At 40.8% G+C, this 27,034-nt stretch overlaps 1 protein-coding gene across 1 annotated transcript in view; it reads left to right on the forward strand.

Annotated features, from left to right (window-relative positions):
* Positions 1–27,034, forward strand: part of LOC112069012 (ceramide glucosyltransferase) — a 48,366-nt gene that overhangs the window by 6,278 nt on the left and 15,054 nt on the right. Inside the window, 1 exon segment of the mRNA XM_024136266.2 lies at positions 3,031–3,170. Within this exon segment, the coding sequence (XP_023992034.1) occupies positions 3,031–3,170 (140 nt within the window).

Here is a 27,034-nt window from a genome sequence, read left to right on the forward strand (position 1 = left end):
CTATTCCCTATATAGTGTAGTGGGCCTGGTCAAAAGTAGTGCACCCTATTCCTTATATAGTGTAATGGGCCTGGTCAAACGTAGTGCAACCTATTCCCTATATAGTGTAGTGGGCCTGGTCAAAAGTAGTGCACCCTATTCCTTATAGTGTAATGTGCTTGGTCAAAAGTAGTGCACCCTATTCCCTATATAGTGTAGTGGGCCTGGTCAAAAGTAGTGCACCCTATTCCTTATATAGTGTAATGGGATTGGTCAAAAGTAGTGCACTATAAAGGGTGCATGTGATAAACATGGATTTAAAACGGTCTTCTGTACATTCCTCTGTTGAGGCCTGTTTCTGTAGGAATTAAATGTAGGCTAATGTCCCTCTGCCTGAGTGAAGCTTAGTCTTGAAACATTGCTTATGGTGCATTTCTCACAGCATACATAGTTAACCAGCTTTTTATGTTGGTTGGTTGCATTTCACTTATTTTCTGTGTTCAAAAGGACACCTCACTACAATGTTGTTGATCCATCCTCATTTTTCTCCTTTCACAACCATTAAACTCTGTAACTGTTTTAACAGTCACCATTGGCCTCGGGGTGAAATCCCTGAGTGGTTTCCTTCCTCTTCGGCAGCTTAGCTAGGAAGGACTCCTGTATCTTTGTAGTGACTGGATGTGTTGATACACCATCCAAAGGGTAATTCATTAATAACTTCACCAGGCTCAAAAAGGATATTTTAACAGCTGCTTTTTATTTTTTATTTTTTTTAACCCATCTACCAATCGGTGCCCTTCCTTGCGAGACCTCTCTGGTCTCTGTGGTTTAATCTGTGTTTGAAATTCACTGCTCAATTGAGGGACCTTACAGATCATTGTATGTGTTGGTTATAGAGATGACGTAGTCATTTTAAATCATGTTAAACACTAATTTTTGCACGCAGAGTGAGTCCAAGCAACTTAATGTGACTTGTTAAGCACATTTTTACTCCTGAACTTATTTCGGTCATAACAAAGGGACTGAATACTCATTGACTTATGACATTTCAGCTTTTAATTTTTAATTAATTTATGAACATTTCAAAGAACATGATTCCACTGACCTTTATGGGGGTATTGTGTGTGTGTGTGTGTGTGTGTGTGTGTGTGTGTGTGTGTGTAGGCCAGTGACACATGTCAATTTAATCCATTTTAAATTGAGGCTGTAACACGACAAAATGTGGACAAGGTCAAGGGGTGTGAATACTTTCTGAAGGCTCTGTATATTTAGCCTAGTGATAGATGGAGCAGTGGAATTAAATGCAGTACACGAGTCCCCCGATATACTTCCCCCAGATCGGCGTGCTAGTCATTGTTATTGTGGGGATCGAAAAGAGATTTCCCAGTTTTACTGGTTGATAGTTGCAACATTACTTTTCCACTTAGCCAACACCCTGTTTCCTCCAGTTTCTACACCTTCCTTCCCTATAACGTCATAATTACTGCTTCAGGGAACACACCTTAATGTTCAGCAGGGAGACAGCAGTAGAGAATCCTTAATGTTCAGCAGGGAGACAGCAGTAGAGAATCCTTAATGTTCAGCGGGGAGACGGTAGCAGAGAATCCTTAATGTTCATCGGGGAGACAGCAGCAGAGAATCCTTAATGTTCAGCGGGGAGACAGCAGTAGAGAATCCTTAATGTTCAGCGGGGAGACAGCAGTAAGAACCTTAATGTTCAGCGGGGGAGACGGCACAGAGAATCCTTAATGTTCAAGCGGGAAGCAGCAAAAATCCAGCTCAGCGGGAGAGCACAAGAATCCTTAATTGGCTTCAGCGGGGAGACAGCAGCAAAGAGAATCTTAATGTTCAGCGAGACAGAGAGAGATCTTATGTCGCGGGGAGACCAGCATGGCAGAGAATCCTTAATGTTCAGCGGGGAACGCAGTAGAGAATCCTTCATGTTGCAGGTGGCGAGACGGCAGCAGAGAAATCCTTAATGTTCAGCGGGGAGACACGCAGTAGAGAATCTCCAGGAAAGAGACGATGGAAACTGGTGCGTGTCCCAAATGGCACCCTATTCCATATATGGTCCCGTGTGGCTCAGTTGGTAGAGCATGGCGCTTGCAACGCCAGGGTTGTGGGTTCATTCCCCACGGGGGGACCAGGATGAATATGTATGAACTTTCCAATTTGTAAGTCGCTCTGGATAAGAGCGTCTGCTAAATGACTTAAATGTAAATATATAGTGCACTACTTTTACATTTTTGTTTTTATATATATATTTTCATGGCATTTTTTATGCTTTATTGGATAGAGACAGTGGGAAAGATAAAGGAGAGAGTGTGTTGAAATGAGCAGGAACTCGTGCTGCAGCGGTATATGTGCACCGGGGGCTGTGGCTTAGACCCCTAGGCCACATAGTGTACTACTTTTGACCAGGGCCCATTGGGTTCTGGTGAAAAGTAGTGCACTAGACTATATAGGGGTGCCATTTGAGATGCAACCCCGTGAAAGCATGTGTGTGATTCACTCAGAAACAAAGGGTTTATCGTCACGTTTCATTCAGGCCACCTCAGAGATTGTGGAATGTTGAGTCGGTCACATGATCCATGGCATTTAAATGCAGATAATTAGGCTTCAACCCCAATGGTTGGACAGACAGTCTAATTCCATCGTTTTTTTAGGCGGTGCTTTTCTTTCCTGTTGGGATTGAGAATGAGATGGTGACTAGGCCTGTAAAGACAGTAGCATGGACTTATCCCAACATAAACACCACTTTTGACGTCTTGCCTTTGGGGGAAAAACCTGTGAAGTGATTTCAATTTTTTTTTTTTAAGCCATTGATACCAGCGTTTGTGATTGTGTCTATTCAAAGTTGCCTCAATTTTGACTAATAAGTGTTGGAAATGTATCCATTCTAAGTTTTTACTAGGCAACATGTTAAAAAAACTAAAACTGAAGATCTCGTTTGTTGTCTCCCTTTCTGTGTGTCTCCCTTTCTGTGTGTCTCCCTTTCTGTGTGTCTCCCTTTCTGTGTGTCTCCCTTTCTGTGTGTCTCCCTGAATGTAGTCGACTCTGCCTCAACAAGAAAAAGAGCGGTGACAAGCAGCCCTACAGTAAGCGGCGGGGTCTCTCTATCTGAACCTCTGAAAGGAGTAAGACCCAAACCGTCATCAATAACCTGGAACTTCTTGGAAAACTCGACTACCCCCACGGTAACTAGCTGTTCTAATATGGTTGGCATATCTATAACCTACCCACCGGTAACTAGCCTTGTTCTATACCTACATGTCTATACCTACACCTCGACTACACCAGTACCTTGTGTTCTATATCGTACATATCTATACCTAGTCCTCCGAGCTACCCCACAGGTTACTAAAGCTGTTCTATATCGCATGATCTATACCTTATCCTCGACTAACCCCACGGTACTACTGTTCTATATCCTACATGTCTATACCTATCCCTCGACTACCCCACGGTACTACCTGTTCTATCATGTTGCAATTATCCTATACCCTACCCACCGGTACCTACCTGTTCTATATCCTACATGTCTATACCCTATCCCTCGACTACCCCAGGTACTAGCTGTTCTATATGGTTATATCTATATCCTACCCCCCACGTACTACCCTATTTCTAATATCCTACATGTCTATATACCCTATCCCTCGACTACCCCACGTACTACCTGTTCTATATGGTGCATTCTATATCCTACCCCACGGTACTACTGTTCTATATCTACGTCTATACTATCATCTTACCCCACGACTACCTGTTCTATATCCTAACATGTCATATACCCTATCCCTCGACTACCCACGGTACTACTCTTCTATATTTGGGCATATCTATACCTACCTCACTCTCCACGTACTACCTGTTCTATATCCTACATGTCTATACCGCTATCCTCGACTACCACGACTACCTTCTATATTACGCTATACCTCCCGAGTACCCCACCTAGCTGTTCTATATACATCCATGGGTGCTATACTATCTCAATCTACTCCAACGGTACTTACCTGTTCTATATCCTACATGTCTATACCCTATCCCTCGACTACCCGCCACGGTATGCTGCTGTTCTATATGTGCATATCTTTATATCCTACCCACGGTACTACCTGTTCTATATCCTACATGTCTATATCCCTATCCCTCGACTACCCCACAGGTACTAGCTGTTCTATATCCCATGTATGACCTCTCTCAGTCTACCCCACGTACTACGCTTTTCTATGATCCTACAGTCATCTATACCCTATCCCGTCGATACCCCACAGGTACTAGCTTGGTTTCTATATCGTGCCATATCTATATCCTACCCCACGGTCTAAACCTGTTCTATATCCTACATGTCTATACCCTATCCTCGACTACCCCAAGGTACTAGCTGTTCTTATGATACATGTCATATCCTTATACTAGCCTCGCTAGACCCACGTACTACTGTTCTATATTCTCAATGTCTATAACCTATCCCTCGACTACCCACAGGTACTACCTTGTTCTTATATTTTATCATGTTTGCTATACTCTATTCCTGACTACCCCAGGTACACCTGTTCTATATACACATTGTCTATACCCTATCCCTCGACTACCCAACAGTACTACTGTTCTATATCGTGCTATACTCTAGCTATCCCTACAGCCCGACACGGTACTACCTGTTCTATATCCTACATGTCTTGACTCTATCCCTCGACTACCCCAAGACACTGTTCTCTAACGGCATATCTTATATCTACCAGTCTACCTGTCTATATCCCTACATGTCTATACCCTATCCCTCGACTACCCCAAGGTACAACCTGTTCTATAATCGTGCATATCTATATAGCCAACCCCCACGGTACTACTGTTCTATATCCTAACTGTCCTTATAACCCTATCCTCTGCGACTACCCCAAGGTATACTGTTCTATATGTCCGTGCATATCTATATTCCTACCCCACGGTACTACCTGTTCTATATCCTACATGTCTATACCCTATCCCTCGACTACCCCAAGGTACTACCTGTTCTATATCGTGGCAATATCTATATCCTAACCCCAACGGTACTACCTGTTCTATATCCTACATGTCTATACCCTATCCCTCGACTACCCCAAGGTACTACTTGTTCTATAGTAGGGATGTAACGATTTACCGATACAAATCAGTCCCTTGTTCAAATGTATATCGGTCTGCGGGAGCCCAAGCCGATCCAAATGAAGCATGCATCGGTTGTGAAAACCAGTTTCAAACGTTATGAATCACCGGTTCACTTAATCGTTTTTTAACTCTTAAAATATCTGACTTTTAAAAATATTTATCTGTTGTGACTGAATTGATGCTCCCTCCATCATATCATAGCCTATCGAACGTTTATGTATTTAACTACGTATGATGCCCCGTAAACATCGGGGCGTAGTTCATTACGCTCTACGTCACCTTCACGCAAATCACGTTTTCGCTACTGGATGAGAACATAGGGTTTCAAAACGCAAGACAAGATTGAGAAACCAGTCTTTCGTCAAATATCGCATTTATTTTGGGAGATTTAGTACAGTTTCATTCAAGACAGGTGAAACATTGATTCAGGGGATAATAAAACATTGTTTCGTTGAGTAACTTTTTTTCTCTAACTTTCTAGCAAGTCAAGCTAGCTTACCGAGCAGCTAGCTAAAAGCTAAGCTAGGTTGAATATATAATTGTAGCTAGCAACCACCACCTAATAATTATCATCAAAAACAAAACCTCTTTATCACAATAAACTAAAACGGGAGGCAACAGTCATATAATTGGCTTAACAGCCAATGTGTGTTATTTTAACGTTTTTAAATAGTACTCACTTATAGGAATGGGTAATTGTTGACATGTTGCTAACTATCTCATAAAGCCATTGCTCAAACACATATTTTCATCTTGTTCTGTGGTTTGGTAACTTCCTTTTCCATTGACAGACTGGCTGCATTAAAGACAACGTAAACTATGGAAAAATGTCAAGTATGCAGCATTCGTTTCGCAACGTAGCTTTCAACTGCATGGCGGTGCTGCGACACCACTCTGGATGGTCCCCAGTGAAGGGAATGGCATCAGCAGGGTGGTGGGTGTGTCAGGGAGCGCTGTCTGAACGGCTACATTTTAGAGTTTTTTTTTAAATTTTTTATAGCTGTACAGAAACTAACCTTTTAAAGGCAATTTCCTGTAATTCAGCACATTTCTCCATAGAGCTGAGATTTTATTTTTCCCATGGCTAATGCTGTGTTCTTTTGCTCAGACATACTAACGAAATATATATATTGCTAAATTCTTTTGTTTTTGGAATTTTCAATTCTCTGACTGTCTAGCTTTTATTTTATTATAAAATGTATAGATCCATTATATTTTCTACATACTTTTAGCTGGATTTAGTCGTTTTAAGCTTATGCTTGAAGCTGTTTTCATAATTTAAAATATTTTTTATTTATGCTGTTCTGCGTCCGGCGCTCTGCAGTGGACTGCCCAGATGTAATGTAAACGGGGCCTGACTGTCATGTAAACGGGGCCTGACTGTCATGTAAACGGGGCTTGACTGTCATGTAAACGGGGCTTGACTGTCATGTAAACGGGGCTTGACTGTCATGTAAACGGGGCTTGACTGTTTTTGCACAGCGCGGGAGACACAGCTGCTTGCGCCCTGAAGGTAGGCTTAGCCCTGAACTAATAGGCTAATAGACCGTTTGGAATTTTACAGAGAGCTATGTGGTTTTGAGACGGGGAGACGGGGGTAAAATCCAAAGCGGCATTATATTAATTGGCTAAATGCCATGCTAATTTCTGAAGATAAATATTGACATACAGTACCAGTCAACAGTTTGGACACACCTACTCATTCCAGGGTTTTTCTATATTGACTATTTTCTACATTGTAGAATAATAGTGAAGACTTCAAAACTATGATATAACACATATGGAATCACGTAGTAACCCAGAAAATGTTAAACAAATCAAAATATATTTTTATATATTTGAGATTCTTCAAAGTAGCCACCCTTTTGCCTTGATGACAGCTTTGCACACTCTTGGCATTCTCTCAAACAGCGCTTCATGGCAAATATTTAGTAGTGAATTGCATACAAGTGTAACTTAATCATCTCGTGTGCACCGTACGACTGAGACTCGCTGATAGATCTAGAATGCTGGACTCGCGCGTTCTCCTGTTGTGATATTTCACAAACAAATCACGTGACGGTTCTCAACTGTTCTGAGGAACTACGGTAAAGCTTCGTGATGTAATGAAGATCGCAATCTGCTTTATCTCCCGGCGTATTGCACAAGTTGACTGCAGGTAATAACCTTCTTTTTTTTTAAACTTTTTTTTATAAAGTAGCTACAAATATTCAGATTTATTGAGTAACTTAAAATAAATAGTTTTTGACGGTGTGGAAAAACCCACCACACTGTTTGTTAGTAACTATCAGTCTACTGTTATAGATAATGTTGCAATACAGTTGGGACAGATCACAGTAATGCGTTAAGAGTGCAGCAAGCCAGAAGTACCTGTTTCCTGTAGAACAACGTGTTCTATACTGTAAAGGGGAAACATTAAACAAGGTATCCATGACGTCGGTGCGTGTTAACAACCAAACCAGATGATTGACACTGGCGATAGCCTTTCACAACTGTCTCTCATGCATGCAGGGACTTTGCCATTACAGTACTTGGACATGACGTTAGGGATGGGATGACTGAGTTATTTAAAACGCCCTGCCTTACCTTCCTATGGTGATGCTCTATTACGACAAGCCTTAACCAACATGTCTCTACAGGTTCACTATGTCCGTATCTTTTCATATTCAATAATAGCTGTGAAACATGATGAATGATCTAACTGAAACCCCATACCAGTGAGTCAGAAACCCGTAGCGGTGAGTCAGGAAACCCACGTGGCGGCGAGTCAGGAAACCCAACGTAGCGGAGAGGCAGGAACCCCCCAGCGTAGCGGAGAGGCAGGAAACCCCCACCGTAGCGGCGAGAAGCAGGAAACCCCCACCGTAAGCGGCGAGTCAGCGGAACCCCCACCGTAGCGGCGAGTCGAACCCCCACCTAGCGGCGAGTCAGGACCCCCCACCGTAGCGGCGAGTCGGAACCCCCCGTCGCGGCGAGGCAGGCGAGGCAGGAACCCCCCACCGTAGCGGCGAGTCATCCCGAGTATTACAAGGGCAGATACAGGGCATTCGGAAAATGTTCAGACCCCTTGACTTGGTCCCACATTTATTTTTACGTTACAGCCTTATTCTGAAATGGATTAATTAATAAATGTTGCCTCATCAATCTACACACATTACCCCATAATGACAAAGTGAGAAAAAAAACTGTTTTTTTGAAATGTTTGCTAAATTATTTTAAAAAATTCAAACAGACCCTTTAATATGATACTCTAAATTGAGCTCAGGTGCATCCTGTTTCCGTTGATCATCATTAAAATGTTTCTACAACTTGATTGGAGTCCACCTGCGGTAAATTCAACTGATTGGACATGTTTTGGAAAGGCGCACACCGGTCTATATAAGGTCCCACAGTTGAAGTACGAGACAGGATTGTGTCGAGGGACAGATCTGGGGAAGGGTACCAACAAATGTCTGCAGCATTGAAGGTCCCCAAGAACACAGTGGCCTCCATCATTCTTAAATGGAAGAATGTTTGGAACCACCGAGACTCTTCCTAGACCTTGCCGCCCGGCCAAACTGAGCAATCTTGCGAGAAGGGCCTTGGTCAGGGAGATGGGAGAACCTTCCAGAAGGATAACAATCTCGGCAGCACTCCACCAATCAGGCCTTTATAGTAGAGCGACCAGACGGGAGCCACTCCTCAGTAAAAGGCACATGACAGCCCGCTTGGAGTTTGCCAAAAGACACCTAAAGACACTCAGACTATGAGAAACAAGATTCTCTGGTCTGATAACACCAAGATTGAACTCTTTGTCCTGAATGCCAAGCGTCACGTCTGGAGGAAACCTGGCATCATCCCTACGGTGAACCAAGACAGCGCAGGAGTGGCTTTGGGACAAGTCTCAATGTCCTTGAGTGGACTGAACTTTAACCCCATCAAACATCTCTGGAGAGACCTGAAAATAGCTGTGCAGCGACGCTCCCCCATCCAACCTGACAGAGCTTGAGAGGATCTGCAGAGAATACAGGTGTGCCAAGCTTGTAGCGTCATACCCAAGAAGATTTGAGGCTGTAATCACTGTCAAAGGTGCCCCAACAAAGTGATGAGTAAATGGTCTGAATACTTATGTAAATGTGATATTTAAGTGTTTTTAATTCTGTTTGTTGCTAAAATTGATTTTTAATCCTTTCGCCGAAATAACATTTATACTGCGTTTTTCACAATTCTGAAATTTAATCAAGTAAAATTCCCTGTTTAGGTCGTTAGGATCAGCTTCACTTCATTTTAAGAATGAGAAAAATTGGTCTTCAGGAATAGTAGTGATTTATTTCAGCTTTTATTTTTCTTTCATCACAAATTCGCTTTAGGCGGGTCGAAGTTTATTATACACTCATTAGTAATTTTTGGTAGGGCAGCATTGCCTGTTTAAATTGTTTATAGCTCTCTATGGGTAGGATGGGATGTTAGGTCATAATAGAAATATAAAAAAGCAGAAATTCCATATATTAAATTCGCTCAACATAAACAAGTATTCTTAGCAATAGAACAAGCCGCATTTTAAAGCTATCAGCTTTGTTGGTAATCCAGCCAAAGTGGTCGATTTTCATAAAAAGGTTTTTACGTACGAAAGCACAACCAAACGATTATGGTAAGGTATTTTGAGCCAAGTCACAGAAAGACATGGCCATGTTTTCCAGCTAAATATGTAGAGGCATTAACAAAAAGCATAATAGAGATAAAATGAATCATAATCCGTTTGTTTTTTTTTTTTTTTTTTTTTTTTTTTTTTTTTTTTTTTTTTTTTTTGATAATCTTCATGCAGATGACACTATAGGGAACTTTTCTATGTTACAACAATACATGTATTTTATTTTGTTCGGTTAATTGTTATATTTATATACATACTGTATTTCTACTTGGATGCAAAAGCCTGAAAAATGCATAGTCTTTTGACTTTATAAATACACTTTCATTAATCACATGAAAGATATGCAAATTAAAGCTACAGCTGGTTGTGAATGCGCAGCCAAATGTCAGAATTCTTGAAATAGGTTCTTTTCAGCAGGGAAGCATACGATGCTATTTAATCTTTAGGTCATAGACCATTGTAAACAAAAGAGAGAAAACATTTAATCCTTTGCAGGAGGAGGACAGAAAACGCAGATAAAAATATCATTCATGTGCCTTACCTTTTGACGAGGCTTCTTTGTTGTTGCAGCTCAATATGTCCTAAGAATCAAAATGGTATTTTTGTTTTCGATTAATTCCGTTGATATATGTCCAAATGTCATTTGTTTGGCGGGGCGTTTGATCCAGAAAAACACTGGTTCCACTTGCTTCAAACATAATGAAAAATTGTTCCCAAAAATGTCAAACTAGCTTTATGTATAGCAACTTTAGGTATTTTTTAGAGCTTTAATTATCGATACAATTTAAGACGGGATGATAGTGTGTTGAATACAGGATTAATAAACGATATGGGTAGCATGCCTTCTGATGTCTAGGAACCAGAAGTGGGCATCGACTTCAAGATGGCCGTATTTCTTGCATTACCAAGGAATAAGCTCAACCTATTTTCTCACGACTGTTGACATCAGTGGAAGCTTGTAGGAACTGTGCATAGCAAGTTGCTTAGGAAATCTGGTGTCCGCATAAATCTTTTAATTGAAAGACGGTGCATTTCAAAAGAAACCATTATTCTGAAAATGGTTTTTGTCCTCAGGTGGTTTGCGTCCTGCTAAATAAGTTTTATTGTTTCGCTGGCTAAGCGGACATGATTCAAACAGTTTTTTCAGAAAATTGGTGCCTCCTACCCTAGTAGTTAACGTTGTTTTCAATTAGTTTTCAGATGCCTTCCCAGCAATAGTTTGGGGTGATTTTAGGCCGCAAATTTTTTTTCCCGCTTTCCCTAGAACAGAGGCTGGTGTAACTGAGTCAGGTTTGGTAGGCTATTTGCTCTCACACACTTTATTATCAGTTCTGCTCAGACAAATTTTTATCATGTTGTTGAGGTGCAAGGGCTTTAATGGATGGCACTTCAATACTGTGACTTTGTTGTCCTTATTACATTTTTCCACAATTAGGAAGTATACTTGGGTTTGTCATTGTCCATTTGGAAGACCATTTGGGGGTCAACCGCAAGCTTTAACTTCCTGACTGATGTCTTGAGATGTTGCTTCAATTATCCACATAATTGTACTTCGCTCATGATGGGATCTATTTTTGTGAAGTGGGGATTATTACCAGCTTCGCCTCCTGGCAGCAAAGGCGTCCCACAACATGATGCTCTGCCACCTGATGCTTTCATGGTTGGGATGTGTTCGTTCGCTTGCATAGACTCTTCCTTTTCGCTTAAAACATAATGATGGTCATTATGGTCAAAACAGTTCTAATTTTTGTTTCATTTAGACAGAGGAATTTCTCAAAAGAGTAGGGATCTTTTTGTCCTGTGGCAGTTGCAAACTGTGTAGTCTGGCTTTTTTATGGCGGTTGGAGGGCAGTGGGTTCTTTCAATGCTGAGCGGCCTTCAGGTATGTCGATATAGAACTTGTTTACTGTGGTATATAGATATTTGTTACCTGTTTCTTAGCAACTTCACAAGGTCCTTTGGCTGTTGTTCTGGGAGTTGATTTGCACTTTTTGCAACCATAAGTGTTTCATCTCTAGTGAGAAGCAGAAAACGTCTCCTTCCTTTGAGGGCGGTTGAGGTCTTGCGTGGTCCATTGGTGTTTATATTCTGTGCGTACTATTGTTTGTCAGATGAAGGTGGTACCGTGTCATTGGTCATTTGGATAATTGTCCCTAAGCGATGAATCCTTTATGTTATTCTGTGGGGTTATGATATCTAATTTTCTGGATATGGTTCTGTCTGTATTTTTGCGTCCATTATTGATGTATGCTCATTATATTATTGAGGTCTACTTGATAGTTTGATGTGGGCTCTCTTGTTATTTACTATTCAGCAGGTTTAAATTTTCTCATTTGATCTAAATTTATGTCATTATGTGTCTTATCATGTATATTAGTCTCTCTATATATTGAATGTATATATTTTATTCTGGATATATTGTTTGGGTTATTTATGGGTAACTTCTGACCACTGGAATTGTGATATTGCGTGAATTACAATTATTGTTAAGATAATTTCTGTTCTGTTAAACAATTTTGTTGGAAAATATATACTTGTGTCATATAACAATTAGTTGATGTCCTAGACAGTTGCGAGAATTCTATAGTTTGCTAACAAGAATTGTGTGTAGGGTTGATTAAAGCAAGTTTTTATTGACTCCATAAATATGTGTATAATTCTTCCGATATCTAATTGTTAAATGGTAGTAATAATATATATTTATTAATTGTTTAATAAAAATACCTGTTTTGCTATTGTCATTACGGGTATTTGTGTTTAGTTTGTGAGGGGGAAAAACTATGGCATCATTTTCATTTAAGGTGTAACGTTAAATATGTGGATTAAAAGTAAGGGGTGCTGAAAATTTCCATTATGCATCTGTATATATCATATATTTAGTGTGGATATTATAGTGATATATTTGTGACTGAAATTCAAGGCCGCTCTGGCTATTAAATAAAAGGCATTTTGAGGATTGTAGATATTGGTCAGTTGGCGAGCTGCTATAAACGTTTCGGTCTTTTCTTTTAAGGGGTTCACTTTAGTTGTTTGATGATGATATTACTAGTGCTTGTTGTTAATTCTATCAGCATACTTATAGATAGTTGTATTCTATTATAATATCTTTTGCATATGCTAAGGCTTATGTATTGGCAGATGGGGCATAGACCTTTTGTATGCACTGTTGGTAGGCTGGGCTCCTTATTTTCACTAGTTTTAGTGAGGTTTGTTTGTTAGTAAAGGCATTGCATTGGTAGGATAGAGACATATATGGAATGGCTGCTTGGCTCATGTTTTCTAAATAAATGAAGAATTGGCGGAGCCTGCCTTGTTTGACGCACATTAGATGTAGTAAGTGTAGCTGTGTGTTTGGGCAAGGTTGCATCAATCTAGACCGGCATCTCGGATAATGAAGCACAAATTTAGTGGCTATTATATGCTATTCAGGTGTAGTATTGCTCCTCAAGCAGCGATAGGTTCTCCTAAGATTGATTTCGCACTTCGTCGTGTGTTAGATATAATTGAATTAAACGACCATTATTGCAAGTCATTAGTCATTTCTACATAGGCCACTCACTCAGATATCCGTTTCACTCATAGCATTTGAACATATTTTCTTCTTTCCTGTTTTTTCGCCACCGTCACTATGTTGAAAGCCATAATACGTGAAAGTTCGTTAGAGGGGGCGAGGTCGTTAAGGAAAAGTTATCTGCCTTTTAGCTGGCGTCTTTTAATCCGTTTAGAAGTTAGCCTCTTTTGGCGTCTTCTTTTATGATGAGGGAAAAGCATTAACTCAAAGGCTCCGGTGTTGCGGCTGGTGGAAGGTACTGATCAGATCGGGTACAGATTTGGGAGCAGTACTTGAAACAACATTGAGCAGAGCGTTAATTTGGGTGCAGGTGGAGATATGATCCTTTATATAAATTCTAAAGTTAGGTGACAGAATAAGACGCGTGTTCTTGGTGTATACTCGAGATGGAGTGTAACTTACGTGCTTAGGTAGATTGTGAAATGGATTACTTGTGAATGGGTCGTTAGTATTATATCTCTCCTCTCTCTTCTAATCTTACGTTTCTCTCTCTCTTTTTTCCTGTTCTCATGTATTTTCTAGGTGGATGGCTTAGGAATGTCATAGCATATGCTGTCATGTCGCTGGGCACGGGTAGCTTTAACTCAAGGAACTCATACACTTAGTCATGCTCATATTGATTGGTAAGTCCGCACCAAGCATGTTAGCCATGCTTTTGACATTACAGCACAGTGCATGCAGGACTCCTACATCCTTACTGGTGGTGTATAGGGACAGGATTTTTATGTACAGGGAATACCAGGAGCACAATAGTGTTCTTTCCTTAGCAATCTCATTAGGTTATTGTTGTCATACACAGATGTGCACAAATTTATTGGAGTATGTAGTGAGATTTATGAGATTTGCAACTCGTATATTGAGACCTACAAGGTAGATAGTCAATAGGACCAGGCAGCTCCCCTGTTTTGAATGGCGTTTTTAGGCCTCTCCAACTTATCGCTTAAGCAGAGGCTAAATGCGGCTAGGCTTAAGGGTATGATTTATTTTATAGAAGTTCCAAATGTCACTCATTCTTATTGTCTACGGGGCACCTCCGTAAGGAGGAGAGAGTATGGTCCTGAGATCTCGCTGGGGATGCTACTTCCCGATTTCTTAATCTGCTCTCATCGAGTCTCAGTAATGGCCTGTGTGGGAACATGCGTAGAGTCGTTTTGTTTTTCCTTCCGAGATGAATCAGTTAGAGAGAGAGATGTTGAGGCATGGACGGAGATGGTTTTTAAACTGACAGACAAGAAAGGAACACATAGGATCTTATTTCTTGCGAGAGAGAGTAATAGTGGCTTGGAGTTTTCATTAGTACTTGAGTTTGAGTTTACCTTCATTTACGCTTTCTCATTGGATACTGGACACAGCAGGGGCGGCCTAAATTAAGGTTTGTCTGAGGAGCTAACTAATGAGAGAACATTTAGCCTAGAGTATGTTTGAGGGGGACTTTCTACATGATTGCTTCATGTCTTTGAAATTCTATGTCTGAGGCATTCTTTCAACTATCAATGGGGCACTTATATTGATTGTGGCTTTTGTTTTTGTCTTTAATTATGTTGGAATGTTTCATGATATTGTTTGGCCATAATATGTTTTTACAAAATGATGTATTATTGTTCTTTGATTGCAGTACATACCAATTTTCTCCTCGGCAGTTCAGAAACCCAGAAGTCTTGCCGCTTGGTTTAGTATCAGCATCCTAAATACTATATAGCATTAATTAGTGTAATGGTAATGGTGGTGCTAAGCAGTAGAAATAGGTGGGTCACTTTAAGGTCTTCTACCTTAATACCCAGGTGTTATTTATTATTAGATTGTATAAATCTTATATGTAGATTATGGAAATGATTTGTCTTATTAAATTAAGTTTAACCTGTCATGCAAAGGCAGAGTCACCTGGAACTTGGACGTTTCTTCGCGAAAGTCCCCAAAGATATTTTTGCCTTTCTGTAACTATGCCATGGCAATCACCAGGAGGAAACATTTGATTAGTATTTAAAAATATTTTTTCAAATTATGTAATATTTGTATTTTGCGATACTTAGGTTTCGGTGCTTTAATTCGTATTGGGATTGGCAGTGTATTCATTAGAAGTTTATGTATTGTGGGCTGTTTCACTAATATGCAGATTTCTTAGAAATCAAATTCTCTAATACATGCAGACAGGCACGTTGTTGATTTGACTTATATCTCTCTTCATGACTACTGTAATCGTTTTAAAAGGTTTTGTCTTGGCATCTTTTACTTTAACTCGACTCGAACTTTGTTACGGAGCTTATTAGGTTGTATTTTCTCAAAATAGAGTCAGTGCAAGGGTATCTCTTCGTTGCTCTGTTATTGTAATGAACATAGTTTAAATGCGCAGATATCTGTTTAACTTACGTTTATTTTTATTCCACATGGAGTAGCATTACCTGACTGTTCTAATAGATCCTATTGAAATTATTAAGCTATTGTTACTTTTCTCGTCTTTGGTCTGGCTGGCTGCAGCAGCGCAGGCAGTGATAAAAGCTTGACTTTAGAGGCAATTAAGTTTGCTTAATCATTCTCATTGAAAATAGGCATGCAATGAAGCTTTCCATTGTGGAAGGTTCTTTTGAAGTCAAGCCTTTAGTGGTTTTTATGCAGTATAACGCTGCTAAGCACTTAGATTGGGCATATAAATACTCGCATCAGGAAATATTCATCTTTTATATTAATCTTAAAATCCTCTACTCTAATTAATACAAGCACAGTTAATGCAGAAAATCACGATGATGCATGTGAATGGAAATGCATGAATTCCAGGGGAAGGAGATAATTAAGAGGCCATTTGACGTACATTGCGATTGCATTAGATTTAAACCATGATTCGTTTTAATTAACATTATTCGCGGCTTTGCGATTATTTAATACTAGGCATTGGTTGAACCAGTCGTATACATTTGGCACTCGGTTGTTATACTGTAAACTAAATTACGAACACAAACATATTAATTTAAAGTCATCTACTGACATGTACTTTTGTTCTGAATTGGGTATATCGTAGGAGGGATTGTCGAATTTTTTTTATGTGCAATGTGCTGTGGTTTCTGTGAGCACCGCTGTCTCTTGGTTTGCAGCTGTGTACATGAGTGGCAGGAAATGTGAAGTTTAAGTATTTTCTATCTCACCATGCTAGGTCTTGACGACATCGAGCCCCTCAGCATTGGTAGCATTTGTAAGATAAAAAGGAAGTATGAAAAAAACTGAAGAAATAGAGGTTATCTCAATTACTAGAGTGGGGCAACATGGAGGTGCTGGTGCAGGTCAGCTGTAGAGGGCTGTGGTGTCCAGGGGTTAATTTTGCCTGTCTGGAGAAGTACGCTAACGTGCAATCGTCTGCGATGTACTTCTACCAGCCCAGAGGGTTGCTCGCCTGGATGTCTAAGGCTTTCCCTTAGCCGAAGGTAAATGTCCGGGTGGTAGAAACACAGATGGATGTTATCAATTGCTTGAAAACTCAGAGGATTTCTGATCAACAACATTACGCTTATTACAAGTGACAGGAGGACGTTGTCAAAAGAGACCATTTGCTGCCTCATCTGAGCTCATTTCAAAGGGCTACTTAATACTCTTCACTTCTCGTAGTTTTCTAACCACCTTCGGGAATTTATGTTTCTTGGAGGGATGAAGCTTAGGCTTTTAGTATCCTCTCGGGGCTTGGTTATAGATTAGACATGGCAGAGATTGCACCGGTAGGTCTTCTGCCAGACAGGAAATTACCGCTGGACACCACCAGCGGCTCTCTCTCAGTAGACAGACATGGACCAGCCCAGCTCATGTTGCGCTTCTAGATGCTAGTTATAGAGATACCTCTATTTTTTTAGTTTTTTCTTCTATATTCGTTTCCTCATTATTCCTACAACTTTGATTTGACAATTTTTGAGGGCGCTGCATCGGGAGTCCAGACAGATGTTATGATCTAACAGATGTCACATTTCTCCTTTACTCTATGGGTTGTACATCCTAGGTCTGAATACGGAGTAGTGCAATGTCTCTCTACTTTAGAGGATACGACAACATACATCTGACCAAGAGATTTACCTAGCAATCCGCTCCTGGTTCCGGTCAATCAAAGTATTCCGCTTATTACAAGTTTTAATTTATTATCTCGTCTTATTTATATCTATTACGGCCAGTTACAAGGAACTCTTACCCAATGAGGTTATACTCTAGTTTAATACTAATTTGTTCGGCTATGTATTCATTAATATAATTAGCGCTATGACACTAATGCACTGGTTATAAAACGATTATACTGATTGTTGCTTAATTCAGTTCTATGTCTTGATATACCTTTGGCCTATACTTTTGATTATCTCCTTCCCTGGACTAGTCACTTTCCATTCACTATGACTATATTCTCGTTCATTTTCCTTTAGACTATCTCAAATACGCGTACTATTTGTTGTATTCTTATACGTATGAGTTGAGATTTTATATCAGATTATCACTCACAGGGATTATTCGCAAATTACATATTTCTCTCCTCTGTTCTGATGGAAGGTTTATAGTTTATTGTTCATGTATACGTTTTGGCTGTGGCCAGCTCGATTAGTCATACCACTAATGGACAGACAGAAGGCCAATTAAGCTTGATTCTGTCGGTCTATTGGAGAATTACCAAGTATTGTACATAGGCGGCTTCATTGAGTCGTGCCTAATTCACCTTGGTAAATGCAGCTTAATATCGTGTATTAAACATGCATTATTCTATGAAATTATTTGCACTTTATTATAAGTAAATTAGCTTATGCTTCGATCTTCGTTGACCTGTGGACTGACATTGCTCAGTTACGTCTACTCCCAATAAGAGCAGTAAAGTTGAACACATCGAGCTTAAATTAGATTATTTGATACTACTTGTTATGAATTGTATTCCCGAATGACTTCGTAAGTACGCAGTCGATCTCCTGTAGTTCATGTTGTTGTATCAGAACTATACTTAGGTTCGTCATACACACTTACAGACTGAATTATGCACTGTTTATTACGCTATACTGTGCATGTAGATAACATAGGTCAAACAGGTAAGGACAAAGAGGGATGTTAAGGGGAAGGGAATACGCTGGCGCTTTGCTTTTCGTTTGGGAGACAATCAATATTTCATAGGCTATTTATTTGTTTGGGACGGATAGTTCTAAGTACAGGCATGTTCTCAAATTATGTCAATAAGACAGGGGTGGAGAGCAAAAACCTTTTGTAATTCAGATACGCGGAGTATAAGTATGAAAGAACATAATTGTGTTAGGATAGCAATTTAATATTCATATTTTGTCTTGCCTTAAACTTTTCTAGGCGTCTTGAGGCTGTATGTCTTGTATTACTGGGCAGATCTCCTACATTATAAATTGGGCAGTATGCTAGGGGTTCAGAGATTATCAATAACATCTTCTAATGATGGATAGGATAGCAGTCCGGAACACCTTATACATACTAACTATACTCGATATCTAGAACAACCAAACCGCTTTATTCGAATAAATCGCTCTAACTAGATATAATCTCTTTAATATAAATATATAGAGATGGCGGTCTCAAATGGCTTTTACTTTAAGCATTCGTATACAGCCAATGGTTGGTTAGTTTGTTATTTATTGGCTTTAGGGTTATTGGATTAAAATGAGGGTCAACTCATTTATTTAGATGGAGAGGTTTATTGGTTGGGAAAAGTTGGTTCCTAAGTCTTATCCGGTGTAATATGTTACTATATGGCCATGTGACATGGTATACGTACAGATTTACTTATATTCATTTAGGTGTTCTGGTGGTTGGGTACTCTTTTCGCATTTGACAGCTGGCTGGATTTAAAGACAAGGTAAATCTATTGGGCATAATCTAAATATAGGATCAATTATGTCAGCATTATCCACGTTTCTGGCAAACGTTAAGCTTAATATCTAGACACATGGCGGTGTGCGGAGGGCTATAAGGTAGAACTCACGTGGGATGGGTCCCAGTCGACTAAGGGAGAGTATAGCTCGGCATCGAGCAGAGGGGTGGTGGTGAGTTGTGTCTAAGAAGTAGGCGCTGTCTGTACGCGGCTTTACTTATGTGTGCACGGCTCTATCTAATTTTGCTTATATAACTTTCTTTAATTTATAGTCTTGTACAGAAACTTAGCTCATTTTAAAGGATGCGAATTTCATCTGGTTTTATGCGCAGATGCATCGATATTCTTTAAACCTTATCGCGGCAAGCACATTAGCTAGGTCTGTAGTGTATGACTTTGTGTGGACCTATATGGGCTGAATATGGGTGTGTGTTGTATATGCACTCAGCAAATTATATAAAACCAGAAATTATATTATCATTTTTGTAAAGACCTATAATTATTTGCTCTTTCTGTGTTATTTTAGGGTGCATCTTGAATTCAGTTCTACTTTCCATATGTATCTAGTTTAGCATCGCTTATTATTTCTTAATATATAAGAACTCGTAAATATCATATGAGTCTTGCCACTATAATTATGTGTATATTGTCTATAGACACATTTGTTTAGCACTATTGTGAACTGTCAGAAGTTAATTGAAGGCTTTGTCTCATATATATGCGTTGTAGGTTTGCAACGCTCTGGGTCATTATCTCGCTAATAGATCTATACTAGAAATTATTTCTTTGTCATATTCGTGTTTATTAGCTGCGGTCTGGCGCTACGCCGAGACTCGATCCTGCGTGACTTTGCCTAATTGTTAAGATGTTAAACGGCGGGCTGGCAGCTCGTTCAGGCTGATAGACGTGGGGAGCTGGGATCCTAGATTCATTGGTTTAGAACGGGAGCTGTGACTGTTTCGGTTGTAGATTTGATACTCGCGAGGACTTTTGCACTAGTCATGGTACAAAATCGGGGGCTTGGACTGTCATAGAAATAACGGAGGCTTGATCTCGGATAGTCGACTAATTTGTACGGTGGGCTTGACTCGTGTGTTCATTGTGAGGGGGAGCTTTGATTGAGTCGATATTGTCCATAACTGGGTGGATTTTCGATTCTGTTTTCTTGTACCTGCGTGAGGCTCTTATATTTTGCTCTCTGTCTACTCGCTATAACGGGCAGAGCGACTCTCTTTCTCGATCTTTCGTCTTGATTTGCATAATCACAGTCGCGGAGGGCTTTGAAAAACGATATCGTACCTATTAGGCGATAGATCCAGGTGGGCTCTTAGTATCTTAGCTTGTTGCTGTTGGCATCGCAGCGGACTGTGGATGACCAGCTGCTGAGAGAAGGGTTAGGATTAAAACTTTCAGTCTCTGTTTTAGAACTTCCCAGAGGAGCAGAGAATTTCCAATCTCACGTCTTTGGATTTTACAGCACGTAGCCCTACTCTTGTTATTTCGTGGAGAAGGATAGACGTAGGGAGGATGGTTATAGAAGCTGCAAATGTCGGTGGACATTCATATCTATTAAGATCAATATATTAAGTTGTGACTTGAAATTGGCTCCAAAATTTTAGTGCTGTAGATATTTTAGTGTGGGAGAATATAATAGATTTTGTGAACGTGAACGCGCATGTTTACCTAGATCAACTAGGTTTTGGAACGCACACACTTACTCATTTTCCAGTGGGTTTTTTCTTATATTGAACTATCTTCTAAGCATTGGTAAAGAAGTAATAGTGAAGACTTCGAAAGATGACTCATCGATTAAAATAATTACGATCAGATTGGATACTGATCAACTGGGTGCTCACAGATTGAAACCCAGTGCGCGCAGAAAATGTTAAGCACAGAACAATAGCCTCATCCGTTATTATTTATTATATTTTAGATTTCTGTCTAGAGATAGTCCTCGCACTCGTTATTTGTTGTGCACTCTTTGATGAGAGGACCACTAATGAGAATTGGCTTTGCGAACACGAGGCTCATAGAGGACCAATTATTGTCGTCTTCTAGAGACCTAGTCGACTCATTTCAATGTGACAATCCATAATGTTATATGAAGTAGTTTAGATGATGCTAGTGACAAGTGGTTTAAGCTTTAAATGATCGGTAACCTTCGGGTGTGTAATGTTTTGCACAAGCACAGGGTTACGGGTAGGCTTGGGAAGGACATCGGCTTTGGATTAGATGCTAGGGAGATGCTTAGGGAATCGAGACGGAGTTTTGATAAGTTTTTTGAACGCTCAAGAACATCAGACGGCTTCGCAGCGGCTTCTGCAGCATACTGGACTTTCATTGGAAGGTACAACTGTCTGTATACGATAAAAGCATGAGAAGCATTCGGATAGAGGAATGAGTTAGAGAAGATGGAAACGTGGATAGGGCAATGTGGCTTTTGTATGAGAGAGACGTATCAGATCAAATCATTCTAACAGGAGCCTGCGCCGTACTTCGCCATCATCGCTGTCGGTGTTCAGATAGGCGTTTCTTTCTTTTTAATAGGCTTATTATTTTTTGTATTTAAGCAGGGCTAAGATTACTCATAAAACTATTCAGGGTATTTGACTCTGAGTGTTCTTAAATAAGTACGCTTGTTTCTTTTTCATCTGGCTTCAGGGGACAGATCGACCTATCAACACTAGCCGCTAATTCATGCTGGTGTACGTATTATGACGAGGGTTTCATATTGCGCTTGGTTTTATACCTGTGACATAGATCGGATTATAGGAATTTAGCAAGATTGGCCAGACCAAGGTAGATTCATATCGGGAATCAGGCTATTAAAAGCCATGTAAGGAGCGATGTTAACTTGGCACTCGCAGCTATAGACCGAAGGCACATGTCCATCCTTTGAATCGATTCCTGTTAGGGATCATTACGGGATTGGGCTTTGGTAATACTCAGGTTGATAGGGAATGCGGTAAACAAGGGGTAATACCAAGGTGGAGGTTAGGTTATGGCGTGTTTTAAAACGCAGAGTACGGAAATCGCAGATATGGGATCATGGTGGCGGAATAGTGGCCTGTATTGCATCTAGTGATTCACTCTTTCGATGGGCAGGAAGGGGTACTAATTATCCATAGATTTAGCATGTAATCTTGGGCACAATAGGATGCGGCTGTAGTGGTGGGATTGTAGGATAGGATATGTAGTTTTTAAATCTTTAATGACAAACACGACGTGGGACCTTAACCTTCCTATGGGTGTTGAAGAATAGGCATCTGCATGTTGTGACGACAAGCGCTTGAAGCCAGATGCTTACTCTCACTAGAAGGTATTATATATTTATGACGCGTATTTGTTTGGCCTGGAGTTGTTTTTCATTAATATACTCCAAGATTGGATCGTTACGATGATGGCGCTGCAAGACACTCGCTAGACATAAGCATATAGTAATAGGAATCTTGTGGTTGCGTCAAACAAAGCTTTGCGGAAGCCTGCTCCAGCCCAGATAGTATGTTCAGTAACTCCGTTCTATGCGGCGATTGGAGTATCTCTAGGAGGAAACCAGCGTTAGGGCCCGAAGGCAGGCAAGATTAGGTACAAATCCCAAAGTTTCGGCTGGGATGGATGGCGTAAGTCGGCCATACCCCCACGTAAATAGGCAATCGGGCTGGTAAGGGCATGGAAAAGAACACACACCCACACCTGTTAGACGGTGGGGGTGTGAGAGCTGGAGGAAGCCAGCCTCCCCACCGTTAGCGGCGAGTTCAGGACCCCCACCGTTAGCGGCGAGGTTTCCGACGGGATACAACAACAGGCCGCCTCATCCGTTGAGCGATGCGTAGGCTTCAAGAGCAGTAACCCCGGCCTTAGAGCCAGTGAGGGCAGGGCGAAAGGATTGCAAGTAAGATAACCCCACCGGTGTGATAGGGGCTCGATGAGAACGCAACCTCACACACAACTAGGTAGGCGAGTCAGAGGTTCAGGGAAACCCGTATCCAACCGTAGCGTGGCGTCAAGGCACGTTACCCTGAAGCCCTTTAAGAATTGAAGACGGACGGTGGTTATCAACGCTCCGAGAGTTAGTGCTTCACGACAGGCGACGACGTAATTACAGTGGCCATATCTAATCGTCGCTCAAAATGACTTTATTTGTTTAAGATATTACATACGGGCCCAGTTAGGAGGTTGGCGTTCTGCAATTATCCATTATTTTTCACATTACTCGATTTACTAAGGGCCTTTATTCTAGGATTATTTTGGGATCTTTAATATAATAAAATGTTTAGCCTGTATATCATCATTATTACCACACTACATTTTGTGCGATAATACGGAAATTGTTAGACATTAATGGGACACAATGGTGGTAGACTGTTATTAACACAACCTTGTTTATATTTATCTGTTGGTTAAAATTTGGTCTCGTTTATATATTGAAAAAATGTTTGTTGCATACAGATAATATATTTTAACACCAGACTCACTTATTTTAATTATTGAATCTTACTAAAATTCAACATCGTTCGGAGCTCAGGGTGTTGAAATGACACTTGTTCCGGTATTTAGGGACGTTTTTTCATTTCTAGTACATTATAAATATATGTATCTACAACTTGTTGGGTTATGTCAGACTAACTTAGACGAGATATCAACATTTAGCAGTTGTTTCTACTGGAGTCAGGAATGGTGTTTTATCTTAGCGTTAGTGTATTGACCGGTCTCTTCAATAAAAGAGTCGCTCTATTCATTCACACTACACAATTTCTTTGTGTGTTATTTGTGTCCTTTAAACTATAGTTCTGGACAAGTTGATGGGGTACGGAGCAACGGAATTTCAACTGGTTTGGTTGGGTGGTTAGGGATCGCAGGAGTTTCATTTGGGTGGTTAACGGCGAATTTACCACTTGATTTTGTCATCGGCAGCATGAGAACGGTCCACGAAGGTACTACAGATGGTCCTCTAACCCTGTTTCATTTCTTTACAATGCGATAGTGAATATGATTCGGAACCAACCGCGACTCTTCCTAGACCTTGCGCCCGGCCAAACTGAGCAATCTTGCGAGAAGGATTCGAGATCATGTCCAAGTAGATGGGGGGAGAATACCCTAGTTAAAGGATGTTATGGACTTTACTAAGCGAATTGCTTCTGTCGAGCTATCTCACCTACGCTATAAGGATCATGTCGCTCAGAATTTATTAGTTAATGGAGGCGATCTCTCGAGAGCGGGCTTGCTCGTATCACTCAGTTCAAGAGGGCACATGACAAGCTCAATTGACGCTTAGATGTGAGTTTGCCAATAAGTAAAGATCTGCGCACGCTGTTACCTGATGGACAATCGTTTTCTCGAAGGACTTAACTTCCGTTGAACAAGACATTCATTTGCTGTTGCTCTGCGTTTGGCCTTGTATAACATCCAATAAGGAGGAAATTAAGCTCTCTAGAATTACTCAGAGATTTAGGACCAAGTTTGCTAGCAGTTCTTGCGTAGGAAACCGTGCATTGCAGTTCTTATCGCGTGGAATCCAGAGGGAGCAAAGTGCAGTACAATGTCGCGCTTTGAGTGCGGCGACAAGTTCTTCAATTGGTCCTGAGGTGGCGCCACTGCATCTTATAGTCACAACGATCAAGTAAGAAAAACGTCATATTCTCTTGACCGAGACATTTGGGAAAAACTACGGCTTTGTGGTTGGGACGCAGGCGTGGTAACCAGCAGCTTCAGGAAAGGCGCCCCGCTCGATATTATGCTCTACCTAAGCTAGAGACTGAGAGGCGTCGTTGATCTTGGATAGGGTGTGCCAGAGGAAAGTTAGCCGGATTGATCACATACGCTCATGAGGTAAGGTCAGATAAGCACCATATGGTGCAAGGTTGCTGAGAGATATAGGCCGGTAGAGACTAGTTATCATACTTATGTTCCAAAACGGAGTTGACCAACCCATGTTTACAAGCTTGATGAGTTTATAATCGCGAAACATTGGTACTGTGAATTAGGCTGTATTGCTTAGCAATGTGTAAGAAGTCCACTGTGTTACTACGCTCGCCTAAACTTTGCTCAATATAGTCTTATAGATATTGCTAGAAGACTAAGTTTTGAATACTTGGCATCATTCGGGTGTAAAAAAGCAATAACACTTATACTCTTTCTTAGTTTTGTCTCATGTACTGTATGAAGAGGAGTAATTTAGTTGTGGTGGAAATGGTGTGTGGAGGAGAGTAGAGGGAACTATCATTTTAATTTGTTATTAAGCCGCAAATTATTGTGTGTGGAGATTTAGTTGTGGGTCAGTAACAAGAACCGATAAGTAATTCAGAGAGGTCATGCACACCAAAGCTTAATATGCATCGGGGGTAGAGGCAGAGCACTCATATGTTGTCGGAGCTGTTGGTTCGACTGCAGGAGATGAGAGTGGTGAGGTGGAGCACATTTCACTTAATAATAGAGATGATCAATGACCTCTATTGATTAGGTGTAGCACACTCTCACTGTGTGGATATTGATGTGGCAGAGTGAAACAGAGGCACGGATTTCGGATCGGAGAGATACAGAGAAGAGCATAACGTACGTTGAGGGAGGGGTCGAGAGGGGTGTAAAAACAAGTATGCTTGGGGTTGGCGGGGTAATAAGGGGTAGGGTGGGCGAGAATAGACACGCAGGGTTCTTGGGGAGGGGTGGATTTCCAGCGAGGCCGAGGATATATATGCTCTAATGTTGTGGGAGAAATCAGATTGGGCATTATATAGGGGGTGAGGAGTATACGTGCAAGGTTGTGGAGAAGCTAGGCAAGATTTGCATGGGAGCCTGACCATCGAGGTGGCTACTAGCAGAAAATTGGTGACGGGGATACTCGGATAAGAAGGTGTGCTGGACGAGGCATATTTGGGAGAGGTCTGACAGGGGAACCCTGACTAGGTTCGAGAGGGCGTTACCGGAGCGTGCGCGTGTGCGAAGACGCAGTGGATGTGGAGGCGCTGAGATCAGAGAGGGGGATTCAACACAGCATTTCGTGGTATGGTGGTTTTTCGCGGAGGGGAGAAGCACTGTTCTGTATAGGGCAGGGTAGTATTGGACGCAAAGAATTGTGGAAAGGGTGTTTAATACTAGGGGAAGCACAGTTTGGAGGGGTTTTCAGAGTTGGGAACACAGGTGGGTCAAGCATTTTGGCGTGGAAATTCTAGGATTGGGAGAGATCATGTATCTGAGTGGGTTGTGTGATGGGGAGGAAATTTTAACTAGATAGGGTTAGACACGAGGGTGGGAAACGCAGCGGTAGGACAAGCGCGGACAAATCAGTCAGAAATTGTAATATTGTGCACTTATATATTATGACGGTCGGTTGCGCGTTGTAATATCTTCAATTCTGTAACATGTTTTGGATATCTGAGAGAATAGATCTTCTCTCTTTACAGAGATATTTCTGGAAAGCACTCTTGCTATAGAGTTCTACGGCTTCCACTGGCATCGTCCAAGCGTCGTGAGAATAGGTTGCAGGTTATTCCTTTGTGTAATGAGACATATTAGGCGTCGTCTACTCACACGGTTATGAGGGATCGACTTTGCATGTTATCTTCCTCGTTGTCGCTTACAGTTAATAGAGGATCACGTAGTGGTCTTTGTCTCTCCTATACAGTTATCATGTTTTGATCTAGTAGTCTGTTCTTCTCTTACAGGATTTCTCCGGGACTAATTAGTTATTTCTCTTAGCATGGTTCTTTAAGGGACTTAATTGTTTATTCTCTTCTTGCTAATTCAGGGTTAACTGTTTGGAAAACTAATGATTTTGGTTAATATTTCTTCCGTCTATGAGTTTATTTGGGGACTAATGTTCTCTTTTACAGTTTATTGGACTAATGTTTCTCTTTCTACG

Source organism: Salvelinus sp. IW2-2015, unplaced genomic scaffold, assembly GCF_002910315.2.
Source record: "Salvelinus sp. IW2-2015 unplaced genomic scaffold, ASM291031v2 Un_scaffold845, whole genome shotgun sequence".
NCBI classification, from domain to species: Eukaryota; Metazoa; Chordata; class Actinopteri; order Salmoniformes; family Salmonidae; genus Salvelinus; species Salvelinus sp. IW2-2015.